This window comes from Erithacus rubecula, assembly GCF_903797595.1.
Source record: "Erithacus rubecula genome assembly, chromosome: 26".
Lineage (NCBI taxonomy): Eukaryota > Metazoa > Chordata > Aves > Passeriformes > Muscicapidae > Erithacus > Erithacus rubecula.
In genome coordinates, this window is record NC_136678.1 from 6,072,369 (window position 1) to 6,098,722 (window position 26,354).

The 26,354-nt window shown below is 54.0% G+C and overlaps 2 protein-coding genes across 2 annotated transcripts in view; one reads left to right on the forward strand and one right to left on the reverse strand.

The window, feature by feature from the left end:
- The window catches only part of KCND3 (potassium voltage-gated channel subfamily D member 3), a gene marked incomplete at its 3' end in the record, with an annotated part of 88,645 nt that extends 66,698 nt beyond the window's left edge, over positions 1–21,947 (reverse strand). The window contains 2 exon segments of the mRNA XM_079327287.1: positions 17,021–18,197; positions 21,706–21,947. Of these exon segments, the coding sequence (XP_079183413.1) occupies positions 17,021–18,129 (1,109 nt within the window). The 5' untranslated portion in view covers positions 18,130–18,197; positions 21,706–21,947.
- RAP1A (RAP1A, member of RAS oncogene family) overlaps positions 1–26,354 on the forward strand; it is a 188,524-nt gene that overhangs the window by 140,942 nt on the left and 21,228 nt on the right. The window lies entirely within an intron of this gene.

A 26,354-nucleotide genomic window follows, 5' to 3' on the forward strand; every position in this document is an offset into this window, starting at 1 on the left:
TTGGGGTCTGGGCTGGCTCTGGGGTCTGGGCTGGTTTTGGGGTCTGGACTGGCTCTGGGGTCTGGCTGGCTCTGGAGTCTGGGCTGGTTTTGGGGTCTGGGCTGGTTTTGGGGTCTGGGCTGGCTCTGGGGTCTGGGCTGGCTCTGGGGTCTGGGCTGGTTTTGGGGTCTGGGCTGGTTTTGGGGTCTGGGCTGGCTCTGGGGTCTGGCTGGTTTTGGGGTCTGGGCTGGCTCTGGGGTCTGGCTGGCTCTGGGGTCTGGCTGGTTTTGGGGTCTGGGCTGGCTCTGGGGTCTTTCCCAAATCCCTGCCCAGCCCTTCCCCTGCTCTGCAGGGCTCCTCTGGCTGATCTGCTGCAGGCTGAGCTCACTCTCACCTGCCTCTCCCTAATTGCTGGGATGCACACTGAGTACTAGAAAGTTGTACAAGTTATTTTTACATTGTGGAGGAAGTTATGTAAGGCAGATCATGCTAGGGGTTTATTTTATTTTTAATGACTATATTTAAAAATTCATGCAGAAGCATAGAGGGACTTTTAATTACTACATTTAAACCTTCAGGTGATACTAAAGTAAAGGGGGAAAGTGCCTTTTCCATTATTTTTTTCATGCCCTCCCTTTCTTTGCAGAGCAGACTGGGAGTTTCCCTGAGCTGGGGCAGGAGCTGCAAAGAGCAGCTCTCCTGCCTCCCCAGGAGAGGTTTAGGGCATGTCATCCTAGGATTGCAAATCTAATGAGGACCTGCCTTGAGTCCTGTGCCCATTCTGAAAGGTTTGGGCAGAAGAATGTTTCTTTTCTTGCATGCCAGAGTAGCACCAGGACAGGCATTTACCCAGAAATAAAGAGCTCCAGCTCAGCTTTTGTGTTTGCTGTGCAGCATCTCTGGGAGTGCAGAGTGCACAGAGCCTGTTCTTTGTGTTCCTGAGTTTATCTTATTGACCAGCAGAGAGAGGAGAAAGAAAAAGTGCATTTTAATTAGTCCTGACAACTTCATCTGTCTGGAGGTCAAGGCTGAGCTTGGCTGGGTTTTGCAGTGACTCTGCTTTGGGCAGGGGCTGTCCTGGGGCCAGGGGGGGTTTGTGGCACCTTCCTGCTGTGCCTGGGAAGGGAATGGGATAAAATAAATCCCCCCAGAGCCCCCCTGGCCCAGGACACCCCCAGTGCCTTTGTGAGAGCAGCAGGGCTGATTCCCACTCTCAGAAATCATCCCTTGATTTCCTGACCTGCACAGGGAGCTGCCAGCCCTGAACTTGTCCCGAATCCAGCCAGGACAAGCTGCTCCCTCAGCAGCCAAAATACTCCAATATTGGCTTCTCCTCTCCCAGCTCCTGCCTTGCCTTTGTTCAAGTGACAGCCCTGAAGGGGCACAGAGATTTTACAAGTCTGTGAGCTTGCATCGCCTGAAGGGAACAAAAATAGATTCTCCCATCTATTTTATTGAATAAAACCAATCAGGCACAATTGATTGCTCCAAAGCAATCCCAAACCTCAGCCTGCCCTGAATGGGGCTGGGTAATTGGATCACTCAAACCCTGGGCAGGAGCAGCCCCATTGTCTCTGCTGGGGATGCTTCTCCTGGAGGAGAGGCTCTGCCAGGGGACAGGGGCTGTGCCAAGAGCCACCCACAGCACAATTCAGAAAAATTCACATTATTCATTCAGATAAACTCCTACTGCCAACAAAATATTCCCACCAGAGGCACCCCAAGGTTTCTGGGGAGCTCTTGGGATGCTCTCCCAGCTCCTGCCTGTGCTGGTTTCAGGTGCTGGGGGAGGGTGGATTCCCCTCAGGGTAGGCACCATGAGTTTGGGGCTTTGGGGAACAAATGGCATTGCTGCACAGCACACCAGCCTTCCTGCCACCCCAAATCACAAACCCTCCTAAAACTCAGGCCCAAGTTATGTGCAAGTGATGAAAATCCTCAGGAATTGCTTCCAGCTCTTAAAGTGCCCCTGTTTAAAACACATGGAAACTGGGAGATGAGTCTGACACAGCTCAGAAAATGATACAAAGAAGTATAAAGTGTAAGGAAACCCAGTTTTTCTCCTCTTTTTTGCTCATTGTTAATTTAGCTCTTGATCCTTGATCAATGGTTCCAGGTAGGTTTCTCTGCTCCTCTTTCTAATCTGCCTGATACACAGTTTGAGGGAATTGAGGGAAAAAATAAGGAGGCTGAAGAAATCAAATCAGAATTCATTTATGCAACAACTCCAGCATCCATAAATAACCCATTAAATATTGTCCTCTGCTAAATTTAGAAAGTGCTCAGGTGTGTCTCCTCTTGTGCTGCACAGAAAGTTTTAATACAGATTTAATCATGCTGAGTGTTAGGGGAAAGGGCTAATTAGACTGGCAAATTTAGAAGGCAGTAGTGTGTGATATGGGAAAATGGGTGATTGGATATTATTCACTGTAAAAGGGACTGGCCTTGGGGAATGTCTTTAAGGGTGTTTTATGACATAATCCTAGTTTAAGGAGTCCAAGTTCACATCATCCTCAAAAATCTTCTGTTTTTCAGAAGAATTTTCCCCAGGGTTGGTTCTTAGGGGCTTTTGGCAGCTGGAGCAGTGAAAGTCCAGCTTGGCCAGTGGGGCTGTCCCTGTGTCCTTCTGTCCCTGTGCCCAGGTGTGGGGACAGCAGCATCCCATCCCAAATGCCATCCCATCCCATCCCAAATCCCATCCCAAATCCCAAATCCCATCCCAAATCCCATCCCCAGGCTGCTGCTCTGGGTCATCCCCTGCAGCTGCTCCAGTGCTTCCCATCTCCCCTGTGGGTTTCTGCCAGCTCTGTCCTCTCTGTGTCCCCACAGGTTCTGTTTTCCAGCACTCATGAGATCCTTGCTTGGCCATGGCCAATCCTGGGCAAGGATTTCCTCTCTGCATTCCCCAGGAAACCACTCTGGGGGGAAGGGGATATTTCTCCCAACAGTGCCCAAGTCTAGTTTTGATTGTGGCACAGCCTCAGTGTTAATGGGTTTGCTGAGCTCGAATCACCATAAAACACGAAAGCAGCAGCTGGGAGGGGAGGCTGGGCTGGGGGAGCCCTGTTTGTGTTTCCAGCCCTGCTCACTTCAGCTGGGGTGTCTGCAGCTCCAGAGCCACTGTCCCCACTGTCCCTCTGTCCCCATTGTCCCCACTGTCCCCCCTGTCCCTGTGTCCCCATTGTCCCCACTGTCCCCACTGTCCCCACTGTCCCCATTGTCCCTGTGTCCCCACTGTCCCCCCTGTCCCCATTGTCCCCATGTCCCCACTGTCCCCATTGTCCCCATTGTCCCTGTGTCCCCACTGTCCCCACTGTCCCCACTGTCCCCCCTGTCCCCATTGTCCCTGTGTCCCCATTGTCCCCATTGTCCCCACTGTCCCCACTGTCCCCACACTGCCAGGACCCCACCCACCATCCCCCAGCCCATGGTGACTCACAGCCCCGCTCAGAGCCCTGCTCCATGTCCCCAGATCCCTTTGGGGTGCTCAAAGGGAGGGATGGAGGATTCAGGGGAGCCCCCCCGACCCACAGGGTGAGTGATGGAATCACTGCTGAACTGCTTACCCCAAAAATGATCCACAGGATTCCTGCACTCACCTGCCATCACCCAGCCCCAGCCCTGGGCTCCCTGCCCTGCTCACACACACAGGGACACTTTCCTGTGGGCACAGACACTTCTTGGGGTCAAAATGCCAATAATCACCCAGTCCCCAAATTCAGAATTCTGGCCAGCCCAGCAGCTCTGGGCAAAGCTCTGTACCAGATGTGAGAACTTCATCAGGAAAAGAAATCAGGAGCTTGTTTTGTCCTAAAGCACACATGAGTTTTTTCCCTCTTCTAAAGCAGATTTCTGTTTCATCTTTCTGAAGGGGTCATTTAATAGTGTGTGAAATGAAATGTCAACAAGAATTAGAACAAATGGCACTGTGAGCCCCAAGAGACACCAGGTTTCTGCTGGGAAATGTTTCCAGCCAGGCAGGGAGAGAGGAGAAAAAGGTCTCAGGTGCTGCTCCTGGAGCCAGAGCCTGGAGCCCCTTGGTGGGGACCCTCACCTGGGCTCACCTGGGGCTTTGGGACCCTCACCTGGGGCTTTGGGACCCTCACCTGGGCCTTTGGGTCCATAAACAAATCCCTGTCCTTGGGATTATTGCTTTTGTCAGCAGCCTGTTGTTCGTGGGCAGTTCAGAACCAGGTGAAACACAAATGTGAGGTGTGCAAATAAATCTTCCTGGCAAAACTGTTCACTAGACTCGTTATCATGGGGAGGAATTTCCACAGTGACTTTCCAGAGCTGCTGAAAGGCATCACCCTGTCGAGCTGCCCTGTGCCTCCCTGATGAACAAATGCCAAAGTTTGTGTGGGGAATGCCTGGAGCCAAGGCCAGGGAGTCTGGGGGTGTCTGAGGGGGGGAGCTGTGCTGGTTTGGGGCTCAGGTGCTCTCCCCTCATTGTGGCCCATTTGCATTCTGCACCCAGGCTGCAGAACCTGCTGTTGTGATGCTGCTCACTGCATAAAGCCCAATTAATGAAAGGTTAGGAGGCAATTAAAAATCACAAAGTGTCCTTTATCTCAAAGTGAAGTTTGTACTGCAGTGAGAGTTCCTGGAATGCTGCAAAATCCTTTTGGAAAGCTGAGGCAGCTGCTGCTTGTGGATTTGGGTTTGCTTTGACCTCTGTAGGGTTTTGTGGGTTTCTCTGAAAGGATGGGAACAACACACCAGTCCCAGTGGGAAGCAATAGATGCTCCTGAATGGATTTGTGCCTCTGCTCTTCAAAGGGTTGTGGCTGTGGGAGAACAGAACTGCAATGAGCAGTGCCAGAACGACCCACCTGGGCAGCAGAATTCACAGATGTTCAGAGAGGAGTGAGAAAATTGCAGATGGAAAGGTGCCAGACATGAGAAAATCCCAGTGGCAGCCTGGCCTGCCTGCAGGGGGTGACCTGTCCTGGGCACCAAGGGCAGGGGGTGTTTGAGCAGAGCTGCTCTGGGGGCTGCACAGGCTCCTCCGAGCAGCCAGAGGGGCAGCAGGAACCTTTGTTGTGTGGCTTGTTCAGCCTTTCCCTGGCTTGGATTTTGCACCTGTGGAATAGAGATGTCAGGGTTTATCTAGGGAGGCAGTGAACTTGAACAAATGCTTGTAGTGCAGCCGGCCAGACTTGGTACAGAACTGTCATTACAATTCACCTCTCTGCAGTTCTTTATTCCTTTTGTTATCAGTGACACGGGGAGAGTTTCCTGCCTGCAGGGGAACCTGCTGCAAAGTGGGTGGGAGTGGGCAAGAGTCCAGCTGCACCTGGGCTGCAGATGTGTCCACATCTGGAACCACACTGACTGACCCCCCACATCTGGAATCACACTGATTTATCTCCCACATCTGGAATTACACTGATTGACCCCCCCCCCCCCCCACACACACACACACATCTGGAATTACACAGGTTGACTGGCCACATCTGGAATCACACTGAATGACCCCCCCTCCCCAATCTGGAATTACACTGACTGACTCCCCACATCTGGAATCACACAGGTTGACCCCCAACATCTGGAATCACACTGATTGATCTCCCACATCTGGAATGACACTGACTGACCCCCCACATCTGGAATGACACTGACTGACCCCTGCCTGCCCTGGCTGCAGGGGAGGGGAGCACTGGGGGTGGACTGAGGAATGAATGAGCTGCCCAAGCCAATCTCCTGTACCTGTGCCACGTGTCAGGAATGAGCTGGGGGAGCACCAGCCCTGCACCCCAGAATCCCAGCAGACAGCAAGGAATCCCACAGGGGACGTTCCCAGGGGGTGTCCCAGAGCCCCCTGGAAGGACACCCAGCCACAGCCTCCCCCAGAGCAGGGTCTGTGCTGCAGCATCCCTGGGCTGCACATGAGCAGCTCCAGCCACTGCTTCTGACAAAAAACGAGCCCTAAAAGCTGCTGGAATTCATTTTCAGTTCACAGTACATGTGGTGCCAGACTCCCCTGCTGCAATCATGTGAATATATCCTGACAAGTACCAGGAGCTGCTGTGTTTGTTTACCCCGGGCTGTGCACTGCAGGGCAGGCGTGCACAGCTTCCCAGAAATGCAGTTTTAAAGCCTGAACAGCGATTTTCTACTCAAAGTCTTTATCTCCCACCAAACCAGCCATTATGTTTCACTGGGAAGTTCATGTATTTTCCTCCCTCCAACCTTTGTAGCCCTGCTCAGATGGTAACAGGCAATGATGGGCAGTGCCAGGTTTTGGGGTGGCACAGCTGAGGGAAACAAATGTTTTAGACAATATTTCAGTATGTGCCAAAAATCTGAGGGGAAATGGTAAAAATAAGTGCAAATGCTGCTATGTGGAAGATTTCACCTGTAGATCTCTGCTGCTTGTCTGGAATCTGGTTTTCCCTTTCCCTGCCAGGCTGGAGGGCTGGGAGCTGCCCTGGCAGGGGGTGGGTGATGCCCAGTCCCCAGGCACTGCAGGGCTGCTGCTGCCCCTGGGTGATAAACTGTGCAGGGCTCTGGGATGGCAGATTCCCCCTGGGCTTTCCAAAGGGGTGTCTGCTCTGGCAGATCTCCCCGGGCAGGCAGAAGGTTGGTTGGGATGGGATTCCCAGGCAGGAACCATGTCAGCAGCAGGTTCTGGTCCTTGGTGTTCCCCAGCCCTGCAGGAGGGGGAAAGGCAGCAGCTGTGGGATCCAGCTGTGCGGGGATCCAGCTGTGCAGGGATCCAGCTGTGGGAGGATCCAGCTGTGCAGGGATCCAGCTGTGCAGGGATCCAGCTGTGCGGGGATCCAGCTGTGCGGGGATCCAGCTGTGCGGGGATCCAGCTGTGCAGGGATCCAGCTGTGAGGGGATCCAGCTGTGCACGGGGCAGGGCTGTGGATGCACTCACAGCTGGGACAGACTCTGCCCTTGCTGGTCCCTCTGACCCCTCGGGAAATCCCTGCCGCGGGCTCTTTGCTGCTCAGCCCCAGACGATGTGTGTGTAAACTGTTTACCCAGGTTGGATCTAGGCAGGGCTTTCCCCAGGCAGGAATTCAAGCCTGTTCAATAGAGCTCATTAGGTAATGAGCTTATTCACTAAGCTCATTAGTGGTGGAATTCATCCTGCTCAGCCCTCTGCAGCCCAAAATCTTGTATCCCTTCAGCCCAGCTTACTGCTGGTCCTGACCCTTAGCTAGAGGTCTATTTTACCTAATTTCCTCCATTTCCCATGTTTTCATTCAACAGCTGCTTTGCTGAATGACTGCTTCTATTCTTTAATCTGTCCTGCAGAAAAACATCTCAGAGGGCTGAAATCTTGTGTGGAGTGTGCCAAGGCTGGATCCACTGCCAGCTCATTTCAGGGAGCCGTGTGTGACTCAGAGGGACTCATCCTGTGCGTGGTGGGTGCTCCCAGGGCTGAGGAACAGACGGTTGGGCAGATGCAGGTGGGCAGGAACACGAGAGAGGCACCGGGGAGAAGTTGTGATTGCCTCCTGTGCCTGCCCATCTGCACAGGGCTCGGCTCTCAGCACACAGCCGGGCTGAGCCTGGGCTCGTGTTTTGGTGAATTGTGCAGAGATAAGGGTGAGGTTGGTAGAAAGAGCCCGAGGTGCAGGGCTGGGTGGGGACAGGGTTGGGTGTCCCTGAAGCAGCAGCAGGGCTGAGACTGGCAGTGAGGAGTGGCAATAATGTTCCTTTGGTTCCTGCTCAGCCTGGGGAATTCAGACACTGAGTGCTAAAGGGGGCTCTGCAGAGGGCAAGGGGGTGTCAGAGCTGCTACCACCTCCCCTCACAGGTGGAGCTTTCCTCACACTGACACTGGTGATGAAGGAATGATGTGAACATCCCCAAAGCCCCTTTAGCACAGGATGTGATTGATTTGGAGCTCAGGGCAGGACAGGATGTGTCTGTTCCTGTGCTTGCAGCCCAGCAGGGGCTGGGGATGGGGCAGGGACCCTGCACACGCCTGGGGTCCTGGCAGCACTGCTGAGGGTCCTGGAGAGCCAGCAGGGACCAGTCCTGGGCTCTGCATGCTGGGTTTGCTGCCACAGAGCATCCTGAGCCCAGCCCAGACCCAGAGGGCTCAAGGGAGGCAGCTCAGAGCAGCTTTCCCTCCCTTCAGCTTTCCCTTGGAACACAGATCACTCCTGCCCAGGTTGGGAGAAGGGCTGCCTCTCACAGTCCTTTCCCATTGAAAAATAAAGTGCTATTTTTGTTCTCACCACAGTAATTAATATTTGAGGAGGATGGCTCCCTTGTGCTCTGGATCATACAAACACAGAGAAAAATGTGCACATGCTGTCTGCAAACTACACCCCTGAAGTGGAGGTGGAGCATGCAGACAAGGAATTGAGGACTGTGGCCCCAGCCCTGGAGGTGTCCAGGCCAGGCTGGGGCTCTGAGAAACCTGGGATAGTGGAAGGGGCTGAGAATGGAGATTTTTCCAACCCAAACCACTGTGGGATTCCACGATTCGAACTACATGAGAAAATAAGGAAATTAAATAGTAGTAAGAAGTTTTTTCCCTGGTGCACAAAAGGAAGAAAGGGCTGCCTGGTGGTGGGGTGCAATCTCGTTATCGAGGCTGCACATTTGCATATTAAAGGCTGAACGTGACCCCAGATTTTATCACCAGCTGCCGTGGAGCCCTCAGGGTGGGAGAAGCAGCAGCACGGGGTGACTTTGCCATGGCCAAGGGAGGGACAGGGAGCCCGGGACAGGGCAGGAGCAGGGGAGGGATGAGCTGGGATCACAGGGCTCAGGGGCACTGCGCTGGGCTGGTTTGGTGTCCAGGCTGCTCCAGTGACCCAGCTGGGGGATGGGGAGCCCTGGGGGTGCCAGGGAGGGTCCAGGAGCCCCCCCAGCACCCCCGGCTGCTTCCTTTGCTGCGTCTAGGGTTAATTTCTTGGATTGTTCCCCTTTTCCCGAGGAGGCTGCACAGCACAGACCCAGCCAGGGCAGCTCAGCCTCCTGAGACCCAGAGAATCCTTCTGGTGCCTTTCTGGCCACGTGCAGCAGCCGAATTTCACAGAGTGCCGGGGGCAGGCAGCTGGAGCTGGTGTGTGCTCCCATTCCGTGCAGATGAATCCCAGCCGTGCCCCGGGGCTGGGCTGCTCTGAAAGCTCTGAGAGCTGCCCGGGCTTTCAGAGCTGAGAGCTCCTGCATCCCGAGCATCCCCCAAACAGCCCCCAAACCCCTGAGCAGCCACAAAATCCACGCTGGAACGGCAGAACAAAAGGGCAAACTGGGGCAAGAATGAGGGAGAGGAAGAGCCAGATGCTGCAGGGACGTTTGTGAGCTGCAGACAGGATGAAAAGGCAGCAAAGGCTCCCAGCTTTAGGAGGAATGAATTGTTTCCTCCTCTGGCAGGCAGAGATTTGACGTGCCACATGCCTCCTAGTAATTTCCCAGCAGGTTTAAGTGTTGGAACAATGGCATTCTGTTAGATATTGATTTTAAAATAACTCTTCCACACTTACTTATAACTTTAGGAGGTGAATTACAGCCCTTGAGTGTGTTCTGATGCAGCAATGGTAAATAGTTAAATAGACCCAATCTGTTTCTGCAGGCACTGTCTGTCCAGGAGAAGGCAGAGCCTGCTGAACACTGCCTGTCTTCTGGGCTGCAGGAAAAACATCCCTCAGTCTGCCCTCACTGCAGGAAAATATTAACAAATCCACGATGGATGTGGTGGGATTTGACAGAAAATGAATTCTGTGCTAGGTGGTGAAGCAGCAGGAGTGGGAGGCAGGCAGTGAATGACCAAAACTCAGCTCCTGGCTTCCTCAGCTTCTGCAGAGAGAGGCTGCCCTGGGTTGGGAGGGCCTGAGCCTGGCCTGAGACTGGGCTGAGACTGGGCTGAGCTTGGGCTGAGCCTGGGCTGGGAGCACAGATCCCTTAAGAAATTGCAGTGAAACCACTCCTGTTACTGCCCTGACACTGAGCCAAGGTTGGGGTTTATCTCTGGGTGGCCCCGAGCAGGGGAGCAGGGCTGGGTGAGGATGAGGATGGGATGGGGATGAGGGTGAGGATGAGGATGAGGATGGGGATGAGGATGAGGATGAGGATGGGGATGGGGATGAGGATGAGGATGAGGATGAGGATGAGGATGAGGATGAGGATGAGGATGAGGATGAGGATGGGGATGGGGATGGGGATGGGGATGGGGATGGGGATGGGATGGGATGGGATGGGATGGGATGGGATGGGATGGGATGGGATGGGATGGGATGGGATGGGGATGAGGATGAGGATGTGGAGTCCCTGTGAGGATGAGGATGAGGATGAGGATGAGGATGAGGATGAGGATGAGGATGAGGATGAGGATGAGGATGAGGATGTGGAGTCCCTGTGAGGATGAGGATGAGGATGAGGATGATGAGGATGAGGATGAGGATGAGGATGAGGATGAGGATGAGGATGAGGATGTGGAGTCCCTGTGAGGATGAGGATGAGGATGAGGATGAGGATGAGGATGAGGATGTGGAGTCCCTGTGAGGATGAGGATGAGGATGAAGATGAGGATGAGGGTGTGGAGTCCCTGTGAGGATGAGGATGAAGATGAGGATGAGGATGAGGAAGGTGCTGGCAGCAGCTCCCTGGGCTCCTCTCCCTGCACACACCCACGGGCTCTAATCAGCTGAGGAACCTAATTAGTTTTGGCTGATTTGTTCCAGGGCCTTTAACTCCTCTTCCCTCTGCTGCTCTGCAGCTGACAGTGGCTACTCTGTCCCTTCTTGCAGCTGATGTCTGTAAACTGATTACTTTTACTGGGTCAGCTCTCTCATGAAATTATCGTTTTATGAGACTAAAAATAGCCCAGATCCAGTCAGCACGCCAATCACTTCCCTTCATCTCCAATGAAAATGCAATATTATCTTTAATCTGTGTTTCTCGGGCTTACTGCAAGGCAGGTTAGAAAGAAGAGGGGGGGAAAAAAAAGAAAGAGGAGATCAGGAAAAAAAAAATCTGTAAATCAGTTGCTATAGATGCATCCCTGCCAAGGCTTCCACTGGTAAATTTAGCAGTCACGTTACAATTTTAGTCAGCACCATTTCTTAGCCTTATTCAAAATAATTCACTTCTCACACAATGAGTTACCCTAAAGGCAAGTTATTTTGTCTTGCACATTAAAAATGGTGCGTTTGCACATACGTGCAACTGTTACAAATATCCAAAGCCACAAAAAAACCTAAGAATGGAAAATTTTCTTTTTTTTTTAAGAGAGAAAAAAAAATCATCCAGTAAATTCCACTTGCTCTAAGAATGAGTAAAGGTATTTCAATACTTCTGGGGTTCTGGTGATTACAAATAGCTCAAAAATGAGACACTTGCCTGAGATTTATATCAAGAGAGTGAAGGGAAGAGGGTCCATCTGTAGTTTCAGATACAAAGATGTTTTGCACACAATATCTGTAAATCCATTAGGAGAAGAAAATTGATGCAGGTTTTGTAGGAGATGAAGCTGCAGGGAAGGGAGTGGAAGGAAATGGGCTCTTTGTGTGGCTCCAGCAGCTCGTGGTCTGATTGGACTCTCTGACAATCCAAGCAGCTCTTTGGCCACTGGATATGAGGAATTGTGTGGGAAATGGGGAGAGTGAAATTCCAGCACCTCCCCTCACAAAGGGAGCACCCCAAATCTCACCCACTGTGCAGGGGTGATGGGAATGTGCACAGTGATGGGAATGTCACAGGGATGGGAATGTGCACAGTGGTGGTGGGAATGTGCAGTGGTGGGAATGTGCACAGTGATGGGAATGTGCACAATGATGGGAATGTGCAGTGATGGGAATGTGCAGTGATGATGGGAATGTGCAGTGGTGGGAATGTGCACAGTGATGGGAATGTGCACAGTGATGGGAATGTGCAGTGATGGGAATGTGCAGTGATGGGAATGTGCAGTGGTGGGAATGTGCAGTGATGATGGGAATGTGTACAGTGCTGGGAATGTGCACAGTGATGGGAATGTGCAGTGATGGGAATGTGCAGTGATGGCAATGTGCAGTGGGGATGGGAATGTGCAGTGGTGGGAATGTGCAGTGGTGGGAATGTGCAGTGGTGGGAATGTGCACAGTGATGGGAATGTGCAGTGATGGGAATGTGCACAGTGCTGGGAATGTGCAGTGGTGGGAATGTGCAGTGATGGGAATGTGCAGTGATGGGAATGTGCAGTGGTGGGAATGTGCACAGTGATGGGAATGTGCAGTGATGGGAATGTGCACAGTGCTGGGAATGTGCAGTGGTGGGAATGTGCAGTGATGGCAATGTGCAGTGGGGATGGGAATGTGCAGTGGTGGGAATGTGCAGTGGTGGGAATGTGCAGTGGTGGGAATGTGCACAGTGATGGGAATGTGCAGTGATGGGAATGTGCAGTGATGGCAATGTGCAGTGGGGATGGGAATGTGCAGTGGTGGGAATGTGCAGTGGTGGGAATGTGCAGTGGTGGGAATGTGCACAGTGATGGGAATGTGCAGTGATGGGAATGTGCACAGTGCTGGGAATGTGCAGTGGTGGGAATGTGCAGTGATGGGAATGTGCAGTGATGGGAATGTGCAGTGGTGGGAATGTGCACAGTGATGGGAATGTGCAGTGATGGGAATGTGCACAGTGCTGGGAATGTGCAGTGGTGGGAATGTGCAGTGATGGCAATGTGCAGTGGGGATGGGAATGTGCAGTGATGGGAATGTGCAGTGCTGGGAATGTGCAGTGGTGGGAATGTGCACAGTGATGGGAATGTGCAGTGGTGATGGGAATGTGCACAGTGCTGGGAATGTGCAGTGATGGGAATGTGCAGTGGTGGGAATGTGCAGTGGTGGGAATGTGCACAGTGATGGGAATGTGCAGTGGTGATGGGAATGTGCAGTGGTGATGGGAATGTGCAGTGATGGGAATGTGCAGTGGTGGGAATGCACAGTGGTGACATGGGGTTAGAGCACCTGGGACAGAGGGAGGTGTCCCTGCCATGGCTGGGGTGGCTCTGGATGGGCTCTAAGCTCCTTTCCAAGCCAAACCCTCCCTGGACTCTCTTCCCCTCTCTGGGCACTGGCAGTGATGCCCAGCAGAGCCCCCAGGCTGCAGGGGGATGTGGCACCCAGGTTTCCACAGCCACAGTTTGGTCTCTGCTGCAGGTCATGGGCACTGCCTGGCAGTCTGGAACATACTGCTGCTGTCAGATGAAATGCAAACAGCTGTAAAAAGCTGAGAGAAACACTTTCTCCAGGCAAAACTGGCGTGGGGTTTAGTGGGGTGAGAGAGGTTTTGTGTTTGTGCAGCAGAACCTGAGGCTTCCCCATTCATATCACTCCCCAAAAGTGAATAAAACTGAACATTGAGCAGGGCGAGGAGTGAGCTGGGCTAGTGGGAAGGGCTGGAACGAGCTGAGCTTCAAGGTCCTTCCAACCCCAGCTGTGATTCCATGAAAACCAAAGCACGGCTGCCAGGGGAAACAAATTCACTCTAATTAATACATTTCTATAGAGGTGTAAACCCAGTGATTGCATCTTGAGCTGAAGGCAGGGCAGGGACATGGGGGCTGCCTGCTGAGCTGGGCCAGGCTCAGAACCTGCTGCAGGACACAGGAAGGGTCTGCAAAGGCAGAGCTCACAGAGCTCTCACACCCAGGGGTGGGGAGAGGAGACGGAGCTCCTGCCTCCCGAGGAAAATGTTTCTGCATGAAATGGAGAGCTGATTTTGAATCAATTTGGAATAGTTGTTTCAGTAATTCAGATTGATTTAAGATGCACCCAAGAATAATGTTTTCATTAGAAAGCCTCCAGAGCAAAATTTCCATCGTGTTGAATTAAGAAGAGCCTGTGTTAGAGCAGGGCTGATGAGCACAGCAGAGGGGCTGGGGATGCAGCTCAGGGTAATTGAATTCCTTTGCTTTGCTCCCTCTCTGCTGTACCTGTCTCTTGCCTCAGGAGCCTGCAAGTCCTGAGCTCCTCTGAACTCACCTGCGTGCCACCCCACCAAACCAGGGCTCATTTATTGGTGCTGGGCTTCACCTTCGAGAAGAAATGCATTTTTATTGCCTTTTATTTATGGGTCAGTCTGGAATTGTGATTGTATCCCAAAGGAATTCACTGGGAATCCGGGAGAGCAGCTGATGCTCAGTACAGTCTGTGGTCTCCTGCTGTTGGCTTTGCTTGTTTTTGTCAGTAAACTTTCGTTTTACACAAACAGAGCTAATCTTAGTAACGGGGGAAAGTTATCCTGCATGTTCCAGATCACTGCTCTAAGGCATTGCCAGAGCAGCTGGGGCTCCAGCCTCAGGGAAACCTCCACTTATCTGATGGTGGAATGGTGGTGCTGCTGCTGGTGGTGAAAACAAACTCTCTATATATGTATATGTATGGTTTTGAGTTAAAACCTGCTGTGCTGCATAGCTTCTTGTTTTAAATGCTGGCTGAATTACTAAGGGCAAAAGGCAGGAGGTATTGGGATCTCACTAAAAGCCCTGAGTGCTGCTGGATCCCAGCACTGGAGGAGCACTGGGAGGGAGCAGTTGGAGACCTTGGCTGCATTCCTGGCAGGAGGAATTGCCAGGGCTCTCATTAGCAACAGGATCCTTCCCAACCCATTGAAAGGACCTCTGAAGGGAGATGTGGGTGAAATATTGTCTGAAAGTGCCAGTTTGCAGAACGGGGAGGATTTCTGGGGACATGAAGAGGCCAGGAGGGTTAGCCTGGGTGCTGAACTCCCCCAGGAGGGTCAATCCCACCCACACAGGGGGAGTCAGGAAGGTGGAAACAGCCTGAAAATCCCAAATCTGCAATACCAGAAGTCTCAGTTTTAAGACATTTTATAGTTCCCTTCCCAATGAGCCCTTACCAAGCCATGTTTGAATGTCTAACCCCATAAATCCAGGCCAACTCCTTTCCGGCCTTTGTTCCTCATTGATTTCTGTGATTGCACTGGGCTGAGGATGCTCTGAGGTCCTTGGGGCACTGGGTTTGTCCCAGAAGGGAGGGAGGGGAAGGGCCCCAGTGCCCGGCAGGAGCAGAGCCCAGCTCCCCTGCAGCTCCTTCTGCTCCTCCTGGAGCTGACCCCTGAGCCCCAGGGACTGACCCCAACCCCAGGGACTGACCCCAGCCCCAGGGACTGACCCCTGACCCCAGGGACTGACCCCTGAGCCCAGGGACTGACCCCTGACCCCAGGGACTGACCCCAGCCCCAGGGACTGACCCTTGAGCCCAGGGACTGACCCCAGCCCAAGGGACTGTCCCCAACCCCAGGGACTGACCCCAGCCCCAGGGACTGACCCCAACCCCAGGGACTGATCCCTGAGCCCAGGGACTGACCCTTGAGCCCAGGGACTGACCCCAGCCCCAGGGACTGACCCCAGCCCCAGGGACTGACCCCAACCCAGGGACTGACCCCAACTCCAGGGACTGACCCCAACCCCAGGGACTGACCCCAGCCCCAGGGACTGACCCCAGCCCCAGGGACTGACCCCAACCCAGGGACTGACCCCAACTCCAGGGACTGACCCCAACCCCAGGGACTGACCCCAGCCCCAGGGACTGACCCCTGAGCCCAGGGACTGACCCCAACCCAGGGACTGACCCCAACCCCAGGGACTGACCCCAGCCCCAGGGACTGACCCCTGACCTCAGGGACTGACCCTTGAGCCCCAGGGACTGACCCCTGACCCCAGGGACTGACCCCTGACCCCAGGGACTGTCCCCAGCCCAAGGCTCCTGTCCCAGGGATGGAACTGCAATGGGTACAGGGGTGGGTGTGATCATTACAGAACGGGAATCTGAAAATAGAACTGGATTTTCACCCCTCTCCCCTGTGCAGAGGCTCGGTGTCCCTTGGGGCTGATCAGACACCAGGTTGGGGACAGGAGGGGGAACCAACCAGTCTGGATCAGTCTGGACCAGTCAGAACCTGGGAAGCTGAACTGCAGCTCAGCTTCTGCAAATTCAGCTTTGATTTCTAAGGGTAAGGAACAGCTTTTGCCATAAACTTTGCTCAGATATTAAAAAGGAAGAATAAAAGATCTTTAGGTGACTATGACTAACAGGTTCTACATTTGCACTTAATGAAGAAATTCAGATTTCAGTTGTCATGTGTCCAGATCTGGCGCCTTTCTGACAGCTGAATTATGATTTTAATAATTTAAAAGTGCTACTGTGAGCCTGTTCATGTATAATGGGCACAGGGAAGTGTTTAAAATCAAAAGCAGTAAAGGAGGAGAATTGTCTACATCTAGTATTCAACTGTGTGAACTCTCCAGTGGGAAAACTCTTTGTAAAGTATCTCTAAAGTTCCTGTGCTGCTCTGGTTTTTGGCTGAGGGGATTGCTCTGGGCCCTGGCTTTGTGCAGCAGCCTGCAGTGCCCACGGCCCTGCTCAGCCTTGGCAGGGCAGGGCTTGGCCCTTCTGCCCCCAGAGGTTTTAGTTCAGAGCAGCAGGAACGTGAATCTGTAATCTCAGTCTCAACATCTGCCAGACAGAAATGAAATATAAGGGGAAAAACCCTCCAGGCAACATTCTCCTTGCTTTGATTTCATTGTCTTTGTACCTGAGCACGGGAGTGTTTGAAATTCCACTGTCCCTGCCACAGCACTCCTGGTTCCCAGACTCACAGGAAGCACAGACAAGAGCCCCCATCCCGCCCAGAGCAGTGAAATAATCCAGATCATGCCCTGCCATCACCGAGCGTTTCCCCGGGTGAGCCCAGCACCCACGGGAGCCCAGCTCTGCCTTTCCTGATGGGTGAGGCTGCAGGAGAGGCAGCAGACCCCGGGCAGCGTGTGGAGGGCAGGGCTGGAGCCCCGGGCAGAGCTCAGAGCTGCTGTCCCAGCCCAGCCCTCGGGTCACCCTTCCCTCCTGCAGGAACCAGCCAGAACCCGGGGCTGCAGCTCTGCCCTGCTGCACCCCGGGGGTGTCGGCGCTTTTTGTGCTGCACGGGGATTGCAGAGTGGTGAGGAGAGGAATGACCAAACCCCCAACGCCGCCAGCCCCTTGTGGCACACCCAGCCAGGAGAATGGGAAAATGAGCTGGAGTGGGGCTCCCCGAACGTGCTCGGCGCTGCTGAGAGAAGGAAAAGTGCTACTCACCCCAGAGTTGTCATGGTTACAATAGTGTACCAAAAGGAAGCGGGGATACTGGTGAATTTGCTGGCCGAGGACCCTTTCTCCGCATAAAACATGACGGTTGCAAAGATGATGATTGCCATGGTGAGGGAAAAGAGCAGGAAGCCCAGCTCGGAGGCACAGCTCTTCAAGGTGTAGCCCAAGATTCGCAGGCCTTGGGAGTGGCGGGAGAACTTGAAAATCCTGAAAACCCGAAAAACCCTCAGGGTGACGAAGGCGCCGCTGACGTCCTCGTTGTTGGTCATGACCAGGCCGATGTAGTAGGGCATGATGGCCACCACGTCGATGATGCTCATGACGCTGCGCACGAAGCGGTAGCGGCTGGGCGCGGCGAAGAGCCGCAGCAGGTACTCCACGGTGAAGATCATCACGCAGGCCGTGTCCAGGCAGAAGAAGGCCACGGCGTAGCGCTCCCCGCACGGCAGCTCCTTGCTGCCCGGCGCGTTGCCGCACGGCACCGTCTCCACCACGTTGGTGATCACCGAGACGGCGATGAAGAAGCCGGTGACGTAGTAGAAGACTAAGGCCAAGGTGCTGGTGTGGGGGTTCTCGAAGGCTCGCCACATGGTCTGCCGGAAGCTCAGCGAGGGCGCCGAGCCCTCCTGGTTGTTCTCCGAGTCGTTGTCGTCCATCAGGCGCTCGGCGTTCTCGCGCTTCCTGTCCTTGTACTCCTCGTAGCAGCAGTCCCCGATGATCTCGGGCAGGATCCCGTAGAAGGCCAGCTCCTCGTCGTAGGCGGAGATGCACTCGTACCTGGGGTAGTGCAGCTTGCCGGTCCTGTAGAAGTTGAGGATGCACCTGAAGACCTCGGGGTCCCGGTCGAAGAAGTACTCCTTGGTGTCCTCGTTGAAGAAGAACTCCTTCTCCGTGCTGCCCAGCAGAGTGTCGGGGTACCTCTCCAGAGTAGTCCTCCAGGTCTGGAAGCGCCTGCCGCTGACGTTGAGGACGATGAGCTCATCCTGCCTCTTGCTCTTGTCGGCCGGCGCCAGCGGCATGGGGCAGTTGGCCACCGGCATCCATCCTATGGCGGCCGCCCTGGCGAAGGGCAGCCAGGCCGCCACTCCCGCCGCCATGCCGAGCCCTCACTGGGGACCAGCCCTGCGCTGCTGCGGGGTCCTGCTGGCGCTCACAGCGGCTCCATCTGCAACAGACACAGCGGCTCGGTCACCGCAGCCAGAGCTGCCAGCGCCGGCGCCCCGGGAGCACCGGCCTGCAGCCAGGCACCTGCAGCACCTCGCGGGGGCTACCACAGACTGAAACTCTGAACAGCAAATCATTCCTCATTAAAAGCGTTTTAAAAGTAGCATAAACACAGTAATTTGTATTTGCTTCCTCGCAAACAAGGCTAATCCGCGATTCCCCAGGTGTAAGCCTCCTGTGCTCATCACTTTAACTACAGCTGTCAAGAGGGAGCTGGCAGCTCCAGTGAAACCAGCCTGCAGTGGATCCTCACTAAACCCACCACTGGGCCTGACTGCCTTTCCAGTCCTAAACGAGTCCAGAATGTTCTGAATCTTGCACTAGGAACACCTTTAGTTGAAAGAAATGGAAAATTTTCTCTGGTTTTTACCAGTTCTCTTCCATCTTTAATGCAAGGCCTGGCCTCAGCAGCAGTTTTCAGCTGCTCTCTTTCATTTACAGATGGGGTTGACTCTTGGCGAGTATTGCAGCCCTCCACTGACCAGAGGAAAATTCTGATTTTGGGGGAAACGTTGCTCAGAATACCTGAGCACCAGTAAGCTCCAGTCCCAGGTGTGAAGGCTGATGGAGGAATCTGCCAAATACCAAGAACATCGGGATGAAGGAAGGCTCCAAAGCTGGAGAATTTCTTCCCAGCAGGAAGATGCTTTGCTTATTTCCTGGCTAACAGGGACAGAATCCTTCAGCTGAAGAACTGAAGGACTCCTAGGTTGAAACAAAATATGTTCACTGCACTCTGGGACTGTCAGATGAGGAGAATCCCAATTTGTGCAGATCCTCAGGCATCAGAGGCCAACGTTCTCTTGAAGTTTGAGGAGTTTTTGTGTTCTGATCCAGCTGTGAATTTGTTTTATCAGAGTTCCTACAGTCTTTAACTTTTGTTTTAACTTGTTTTTACTTTCACTTCCCTAGTCCTTCTCTAATTCTACCATGCAATTATCTGGATAAAGGTGCCACTGTTACATCAGATGCATTAGGAGCCCTATCAAAAGTCAATTTATCAATGGAAATTATATTGATTCCACTGACTCAGGCCCTCAAAGCCTAATTGGATCTTTGTAGGCAGTTTTACTCTAAAGTTTTTAACTCACATGGAAGCTGCCATCCCAGCCAGTAAGGCTGCAGCATTATTGATTCTGATGGGCCATCAAAATACTGAATAAAAAATGATGGCATCATTCTGTGGTGAAAATGCCTGAAGTGCTCACAGAAATGCTCTTACTCTTCGGGGCAAATTAACATTCATCACCTTAATGTGGAGCATCTTCCTGTGCAATTTCACTGTGGAAAGGACAATTGAAGTCCCTGGTGTGAGCATCTCGCTGCTGCTGAGGAGCTTTTGTAATTATGGAACATGTCATAACCAGAGAGATGCTTATCCCAAGGAGACACTTTGCTGATCTGCACGGCACTGGAGCAAACATCTCCCAGGATTTCCCTCTAAAGGATGGTTCAGAGTTACAAAGCTCTGCTTTTCCTGGGCCCCAGGAGGGAATTCGTGGTGTGAACTGCCAGCCTGGGGAGCGGGGCAGGCACAGCTCAGCCCTGCAAACTCTGCCTGGCTCTGGGAAGCTCCCAGCCCTCGGCACCTCCAGGGCTCACACTGCAGCTCCCACCACCACTGCTGCATCTTTCAGCTTCTGTGGAACACTCAAAAACAGGAGGCAGCGAAACAAGAACGATTCCATCCACCAATCACCAAATACAGACAGGCAAATAACCGAGAAACCAAGAAAAGGATCTTGCTCCTGTTTTCCCTGCTGGCAAACTGGGGTTTGATCTCAGCACCATCAGCAGAGTCCTTCTGCCAGCACTGGCTGGTGACCTGACCAGTTTCAGCACACTGGATCCTCATCTCCCCTGATTTCTCAGGGGAGCCACGTTAGAAATCTCTTCTGTACTTTGATAACTTTGGTTGTGGATTCCAGGTTACCTACATTAGCTGCTGAGGCACTATAAATACTTCACATATAATTGTTCCAATGAAGCGCTGGTAACTCATAAGTGCCTTACGCATTTTTAAATCAATTTTTAAAAGATAAAATGGGTCTTTTCATGCTGGCAGTATATGTGGGGAAGCTATAAATACCTCAGCTATGAAAGGGGCAGGAGATTAAAGCAAAAGAGGAAAAAAGGGGAATTCTTCCGTGGGAGTTCAGTTCCCATTTCTCCGGGTCCAAGAGATGCAGCTGGTTAGAACAAGAGTGCACCCAGCTTCATTCTCAGAGCCACACTGGATCTGGGCCATTTGATCCTCAAAACACACAGAGCAGGAATTAGCTGTAAATTATCTGAAGGACCAAGAGTGAGAAGAGCACTGAAATTCCCTGTTATAGAGGTTTTGCTTTTTCTTGTCCATGAGTCCTTGGAACTCTACCCCTCCCTGAAGGAAGTGATAGAAAATTGGGAGGGAGAGACAGGACTGGATTTATAATTCTGACCTGCACAACGTAAGCTGAGTCAAAAAAAGATGAAGTAACCCGTTTATCTAGAATACAGAATTACAGAATGTAGAAAGAATCCTCCTTTTCTGCCTGCTTGAATTTTGGTAACTGCTAACCAGCCTGTTTAGACTGGAAAGCAATTGGCTGGACTCAAAATCTAATGTACTGTTGACAGTCTGTGGAGCTCTCACAGAAAACAGACACACTCTAATTCTAACAAGCATATATTTAGCTATATCCATATTTCTAATTTTAATTACCATAATTTCTGCGTGTAATTTAAAAGGAACTGGTTCACAGCAGACCGGCACCCTGCTGATGACATTTAGAAGACCTGGTACACAAGATAGAATCATTTGCCTCCTGATTTAAAAAAGTATCTGTAGAGAAAAGGTTCCGTTTTCTTTGGATAACTACGGGGAGAATGGAACAGGCGGAGCAGGAGCCGCCGTCCCCCAGCGCTCCTGACCCGCCGAGCCTCAGCCCCGCTCCGGAGGCTCCAGAAGGAAAGGACGGGCTCTGACCACCGCTCCCGGGGCAATGCACACCCATCAGTGTCTGCCCATCATCTCGAGAGAGCAGAGACAAACCAAAAACCTCAGCGTTCCCCTTTGCAGAAGCAGACTGGGCTGTCCTGAACTCGGAGCCATAAACACACTGCACGTTTCCTGATGAGACCCTGCTAGTGGGAGTGGAGAGCCTGGAGATGGTTCCTTCTTCCCTCTCCTGTCCTTGGTGGGTCAGGCTCAGGCAGCAAAGAGACCTTTGCTTTAAAGCAGAATATGTCATCCAGAGCCTCGGTGTCTTCTGCCAGCCACACATTCCTTCCCCTTCGCAGCAACACCAGAAAATAAAACTTTCTACGAAACGCTCACTCCCTCATTCTGCTGGGGAGATTCAGGAGCAAAAGCAACAGGCTGAGGATAAATGCGTGCGAAGTTGTCCCCTCTGTCCCTCCCTCCCGGCAGCCCAGAGCCCCCGGTGCCGCTCGCAGCGCTGCCTTACCTGGCAGGGAAAGGCCGAAAGTGGGGCTGGATGTGGGGAGCGGGCAGGAAGGGCAGCAGTGACGCCTCGGGATGGAAGGTGAGCTGTGCTGCCTGCCTGCTGCCTCCCTCTCCAAATGCAGTCAGGAGCAATCAGTAAATGTGATCATCATTGTGAAAGTATATATAGAGAGATGACTAAACAGCTTCTCCCTCATTACTGCCGGCACCGAGCCTCTCTCTGCCTCTCTCGCCTGAGCTGCCTCGGCGCTGCCCCCTCCCCTTCCAGCGCCGCTCGCAGCTTTGCCCTCGCTGCCCAGCCCAGCAGGGAACGGTCCCGAGGACCCCGGAGATCCCAGAGATCCCAAAGGTGCCAGAGATCCCAAAGATCCAGGAGATCCCAAAGATCCCGAAGATGCCAGAGGATCTCGGAGATGCCGGAGATCCCGGAGATGCCAAAGATGCCGGAGATGCCGGAGATGCCGAGGATCCCGGCGATGCCAAAGGTCCCGGAGATGCCGAGGATCCCGGCGATGCCGGGGCCGGGCTGGAGCCGCCCGGTGCGGGAGCGGAGCGCGGCGGGGAAGGGCGGTGTGAGCTGGCACAGCGCTGGCAAATGGAGTCGTTAAATACACGCCAGAGCCGACCCTGCATGCTAATGTGCCAAGGGGGAGACGGAGGGGGGAAAGTACGGGATGAACTTCGCGGCTCTGTCCCGCAGCTCCCCGTGTGTCCCTCCTGGCCCCGGTCAGGCGGGGACAAGGCAGGAGGGATTCCTTCTGGACAAGAAAACGAGCTAATCCTCCAGCATCACAAACCTACACCCAACACCTTGGCCAGGACGGGAGGCTACATTCAGGATTAAAAAGAAATATTTCGGATTTAAACCGATCTTTCCCTACGTTCTTCTCCCATCTTTCTTCTCGCCACCTTTCCCTTTCCCCTCGTCCCGCTGTTCCCGCTTGCCCTGCTCCTTGGCAGCTCTTACCAGTCCTGTCTCCACACCACCTCAGCATCCCTCCTTCATCCACGGGCAGCAGTTGGACTCGGCTCGCTCAGAGACCCGGCAGCCTCGCTCATTTATCCGTTTGCTGCCGAATCTCCATTAAGTAAATACCATAAACCCACATCAGAGCGAGCCAGCCTTGCCCTGCTCTGCCGGGCAGCTCCCGGCGCTGCAGCGAGAGTTGGTGACTTCCATAAAGTCAGAGCGATCCGCGCACGGGCGAGCGGGGCTCGGCTCGGCTCGGCTCCGCACAGCACCGCGCTTATCGCCGGCAGCGCGGGGCTGGCACGGGCCGTGCGGGGCTGGCACGGACCGTGCGGGGCTGGCATGCGGGGCTGGCACACGGGCCGGCAGCGGCGAGGGGCGGGAGGGGCGCGGGGGTGGGAGCGGCCGGGGGCGCCGCTGCCTGCGCTGCCCCCGCCCCGCCCGCAGGTGAAACCCCGCGCCGCTGTCCCCGTGTCCCCGCACCCCCGGGCCGGTGTCCCGGTGTCCCCCGCACACCCCCGGGCCACTGCCCCCGTGCCCCCCGCAGCCCCGGGGCCGCTCCCTCTCCGCCCCCCGCCCCCCGGCGGACCCCCCTCACCTCCGCAGGGCGCTCCCGGCCGTGGCCGCCCGCCCGGTGCCTCCGCGGCCATGCGGCTGCCGGGAGCGGAGCGCGGGGCTGCGCCGAGTGCGCGGGCGCGGGGCGGCGGCGGAGAGAGACGGGGAGCGATGGAGAGCGATGGGGAGCGGTGGGGATGGATGGGGAGCGGTGGGGAGCGGTGGGGATGGATGGGGAGCGGTGGGGATGGATGGGGAGCGGTGGGGATGGATGGGGAGCGGTGGGGATGGATGGGAATGGATGGGGAGCGGTGGGGATGGATGGGGAGCGGTGGGGATGGATGGGGAGCGGTGGGAAGCGGTGGGGCGCGGTCGGGAGCGATGGGGAGAGATGGGAAGAGATGGGGATGGATGGGGATGGATGGGGAGAGATGGAGAAAGATGAGGATGGATGGGGAGCGATGGGGAGCGGTCGGGCGCGGGGAAGAGATGGAAAGAGACGTGGAGCGATGGGGATGGATGGGGATGGACGCGGAGCGGCGGGGAGCGGAGGCACCGCGCGGCGGGGAGCGGCGATGGGCTCGGGGCCGGCGAGCAGCGGCGATCGGGCGGGGGATGTGCTCGGGGCCGGGGAAGATCCGCGCGGAGCGGCGGCGGCGCGGGCGGGGGGCGGCGGGGGCTCCCGCACTCGGCCCGTCCCCGCCCGCCGCCCGCCCGCGGAGCCGCCGGCAGGTGTCACCCCGAGCGAGCGGCGCCGGGCGCGGCTGGGACGGAGAGAGGATGGAGAGAGGATGGAGAGAGGATGGAGAGAGGGATGGAGAGAGGATGGAGAGAGGATGGAGAGAGGGATGGAGAGAGGGATGGGCAGGGATGGAGAGAGGGATGGGCAGGGATGGAGAGAGGATGGAGAGAGGGATGGAGAGAGGATGGAGAGAGGATGGAGAGAGGGATGGAGAGAGGGATGGGCAGGGATGGAGAGAGGGATGGAGAGAGGGATGGAGAGAGGGATGGAGAGAGGGATGGGCAGGGATGGAGAGAGGGATGGAGAGAGGGATGGGCAGGGATGGAGAGAGGGATGGAGAGAGGGATGGAGAGAGGGATGGAGAGAGGGATGGAGAGAGGGATGGAGAGAGGGATAGGGCAGGAAATGGAGAGAGGATGGAGAGAGGATGGAGAGAGGATGGAGAGAGGATGGAGAGAGGGATGGGCAGGGATGGAGAGAGGGATGGAGAGAGGGATGGAGAGAGGATGGAGAGAGGATGGAGAGAGGGATGGAGAGAGGGATGGGCAGGGATGGAGAGAGGGATGGGCAGGGATGGAGAGAGGATGGAGAGAGGGATGGAGAGAGGATGGAGAGAGGATGGAGAGAGGGATGGAGAGAGGGATGGGCAGGGATGGAGAGAGGGATGGAGAGAGGGATGGAGAGAGGGATGGAGAGAGGGATGGGCAGGGATGGAGAGAGGGATGGAGAGAGGGATGGGCAGGGATGGAGAGAGGATGGAGAGAGGGATGGAGAGAGGGATGGAGAGAGGGATGGAGAGAGGGATGGAGAGAGGGATGGGCAGGAATGGAGAGAGGATGGAGAGAGGATGGAGAGAGGATGGAGAGAGGATGGAGAGAGGGATGGGCAGGGATGGAGAGAGGGATGGAGAGAGGATGGAGAGAGGGACGGGCGGGGGAGAGGGGTGTGGGACCCCCGGGGCAGAGGGCAGCACAAGGGGGGTGGGGCTGTGTGAGGAGGGGTCCAGGGACTGCAGGGGTTGCACTGTCGGGGCAGGAGCTGCTCCTCAGGTGCATCACTGTGTGTGCTGGGGGGTCTGATGTGCCTCTGGTAAAATAAAGGAAGCAGGGACTTGGTACAGCCAGCAGTGACCAGCAGCCACTTTCCAGGTGTCTTTCTTCCCAGAGTTCCAAAACCAAGACTTTACAGGGAAAAAAAAAGCAAATAAAAATAGGGAAGGACATCCAAATCCTCAACATTTCAACAAATCAATGATCTGTTTCTGGAAACTCTGAAACCAGCCCCCTGAGCATGGAATTATTCAGGTTGGAAAAGACCTCCAAGATCATGAAGTGCAGCCTGCCTGAATCCCCCCAGACACCAAACCATATCACAAAGTGCCAAACTGATTTTTGGAGCATTTCCAGGATGGTGATTCCACCACTTCTCTGGGCAGCTGTTCCAGTGCTTCACCACACTTGTGGTGAAATTTTTCCTAAGATACAACTGAACCTCAGCCTGATCCATCCAATTCAGGGTCTGATTTCTGATAATTCAGTGCAATTATAAAAAAAAATAACAGTAATTTCTGGATGTCAGGTGCTGAGTGACCCTCCCCAAGCCCAAGCTCCCCCAGTAACATTTGTGATCTGCAGTGCAGTGTGAGCAGAGCAGCCAGCGAGCTCAAGCACACACAGAGCATCTCCAGATTTCAGATATTCACAGTTCTGTGCTGGACACATCAACGTGCCAAGTGAATCCTAAAACTTCTCTGAGAAACTTTCAGTGGCTGTGAGAATTCGAACATATCAAAACATCCTGGATCTTTATTAGATGTCTTCAGAACTGCTTTCCACTTTTGAAGCCTCCCCATATCTCCACTTGCTCTTTCCCTCTGCAGATGCTCAGAAGAAAGCAGAACCAGAAATGTCATTTGGCTTTTGCTGGTATAAGAGATTTTTCTGTGATTTACAGTGTCACCACTTCACAGAACTTGCTGGCTCCTCTCTGGGGCGTGCTCTGGCCTCACTCTGCTGCTGCCCTGCCTGTGATTCTCAATTGCTTTTCCCCCATGACTCGGCCCCTTTTAACTTCCCATCTCTATTAAAAAGCTAATTTGGGAACTCTCTTTCAATGCTCCCAATTTTGTATTTTTAAATAGAATATGAAAGTCAAAAGCAAGCTTGCTGCAGAGAGTCTGAAGTGAAAATATTCCTTCTTCTGTCTTGCTTTTTTTATCGATATATTTTCTCTGTTTCTTTCTCTCTCTTCTCTCTTTAACTCTCTCTTCTTTCCCTCTTTTCCTTTTGCTCTCTCATTCTGCCTTTCCCTTCTCTCTCTTTTCTAAGAAAACTCCTTAGATTCTACTGCCCCAATTACAGCTTTTATTAAAACTTTTTGAACA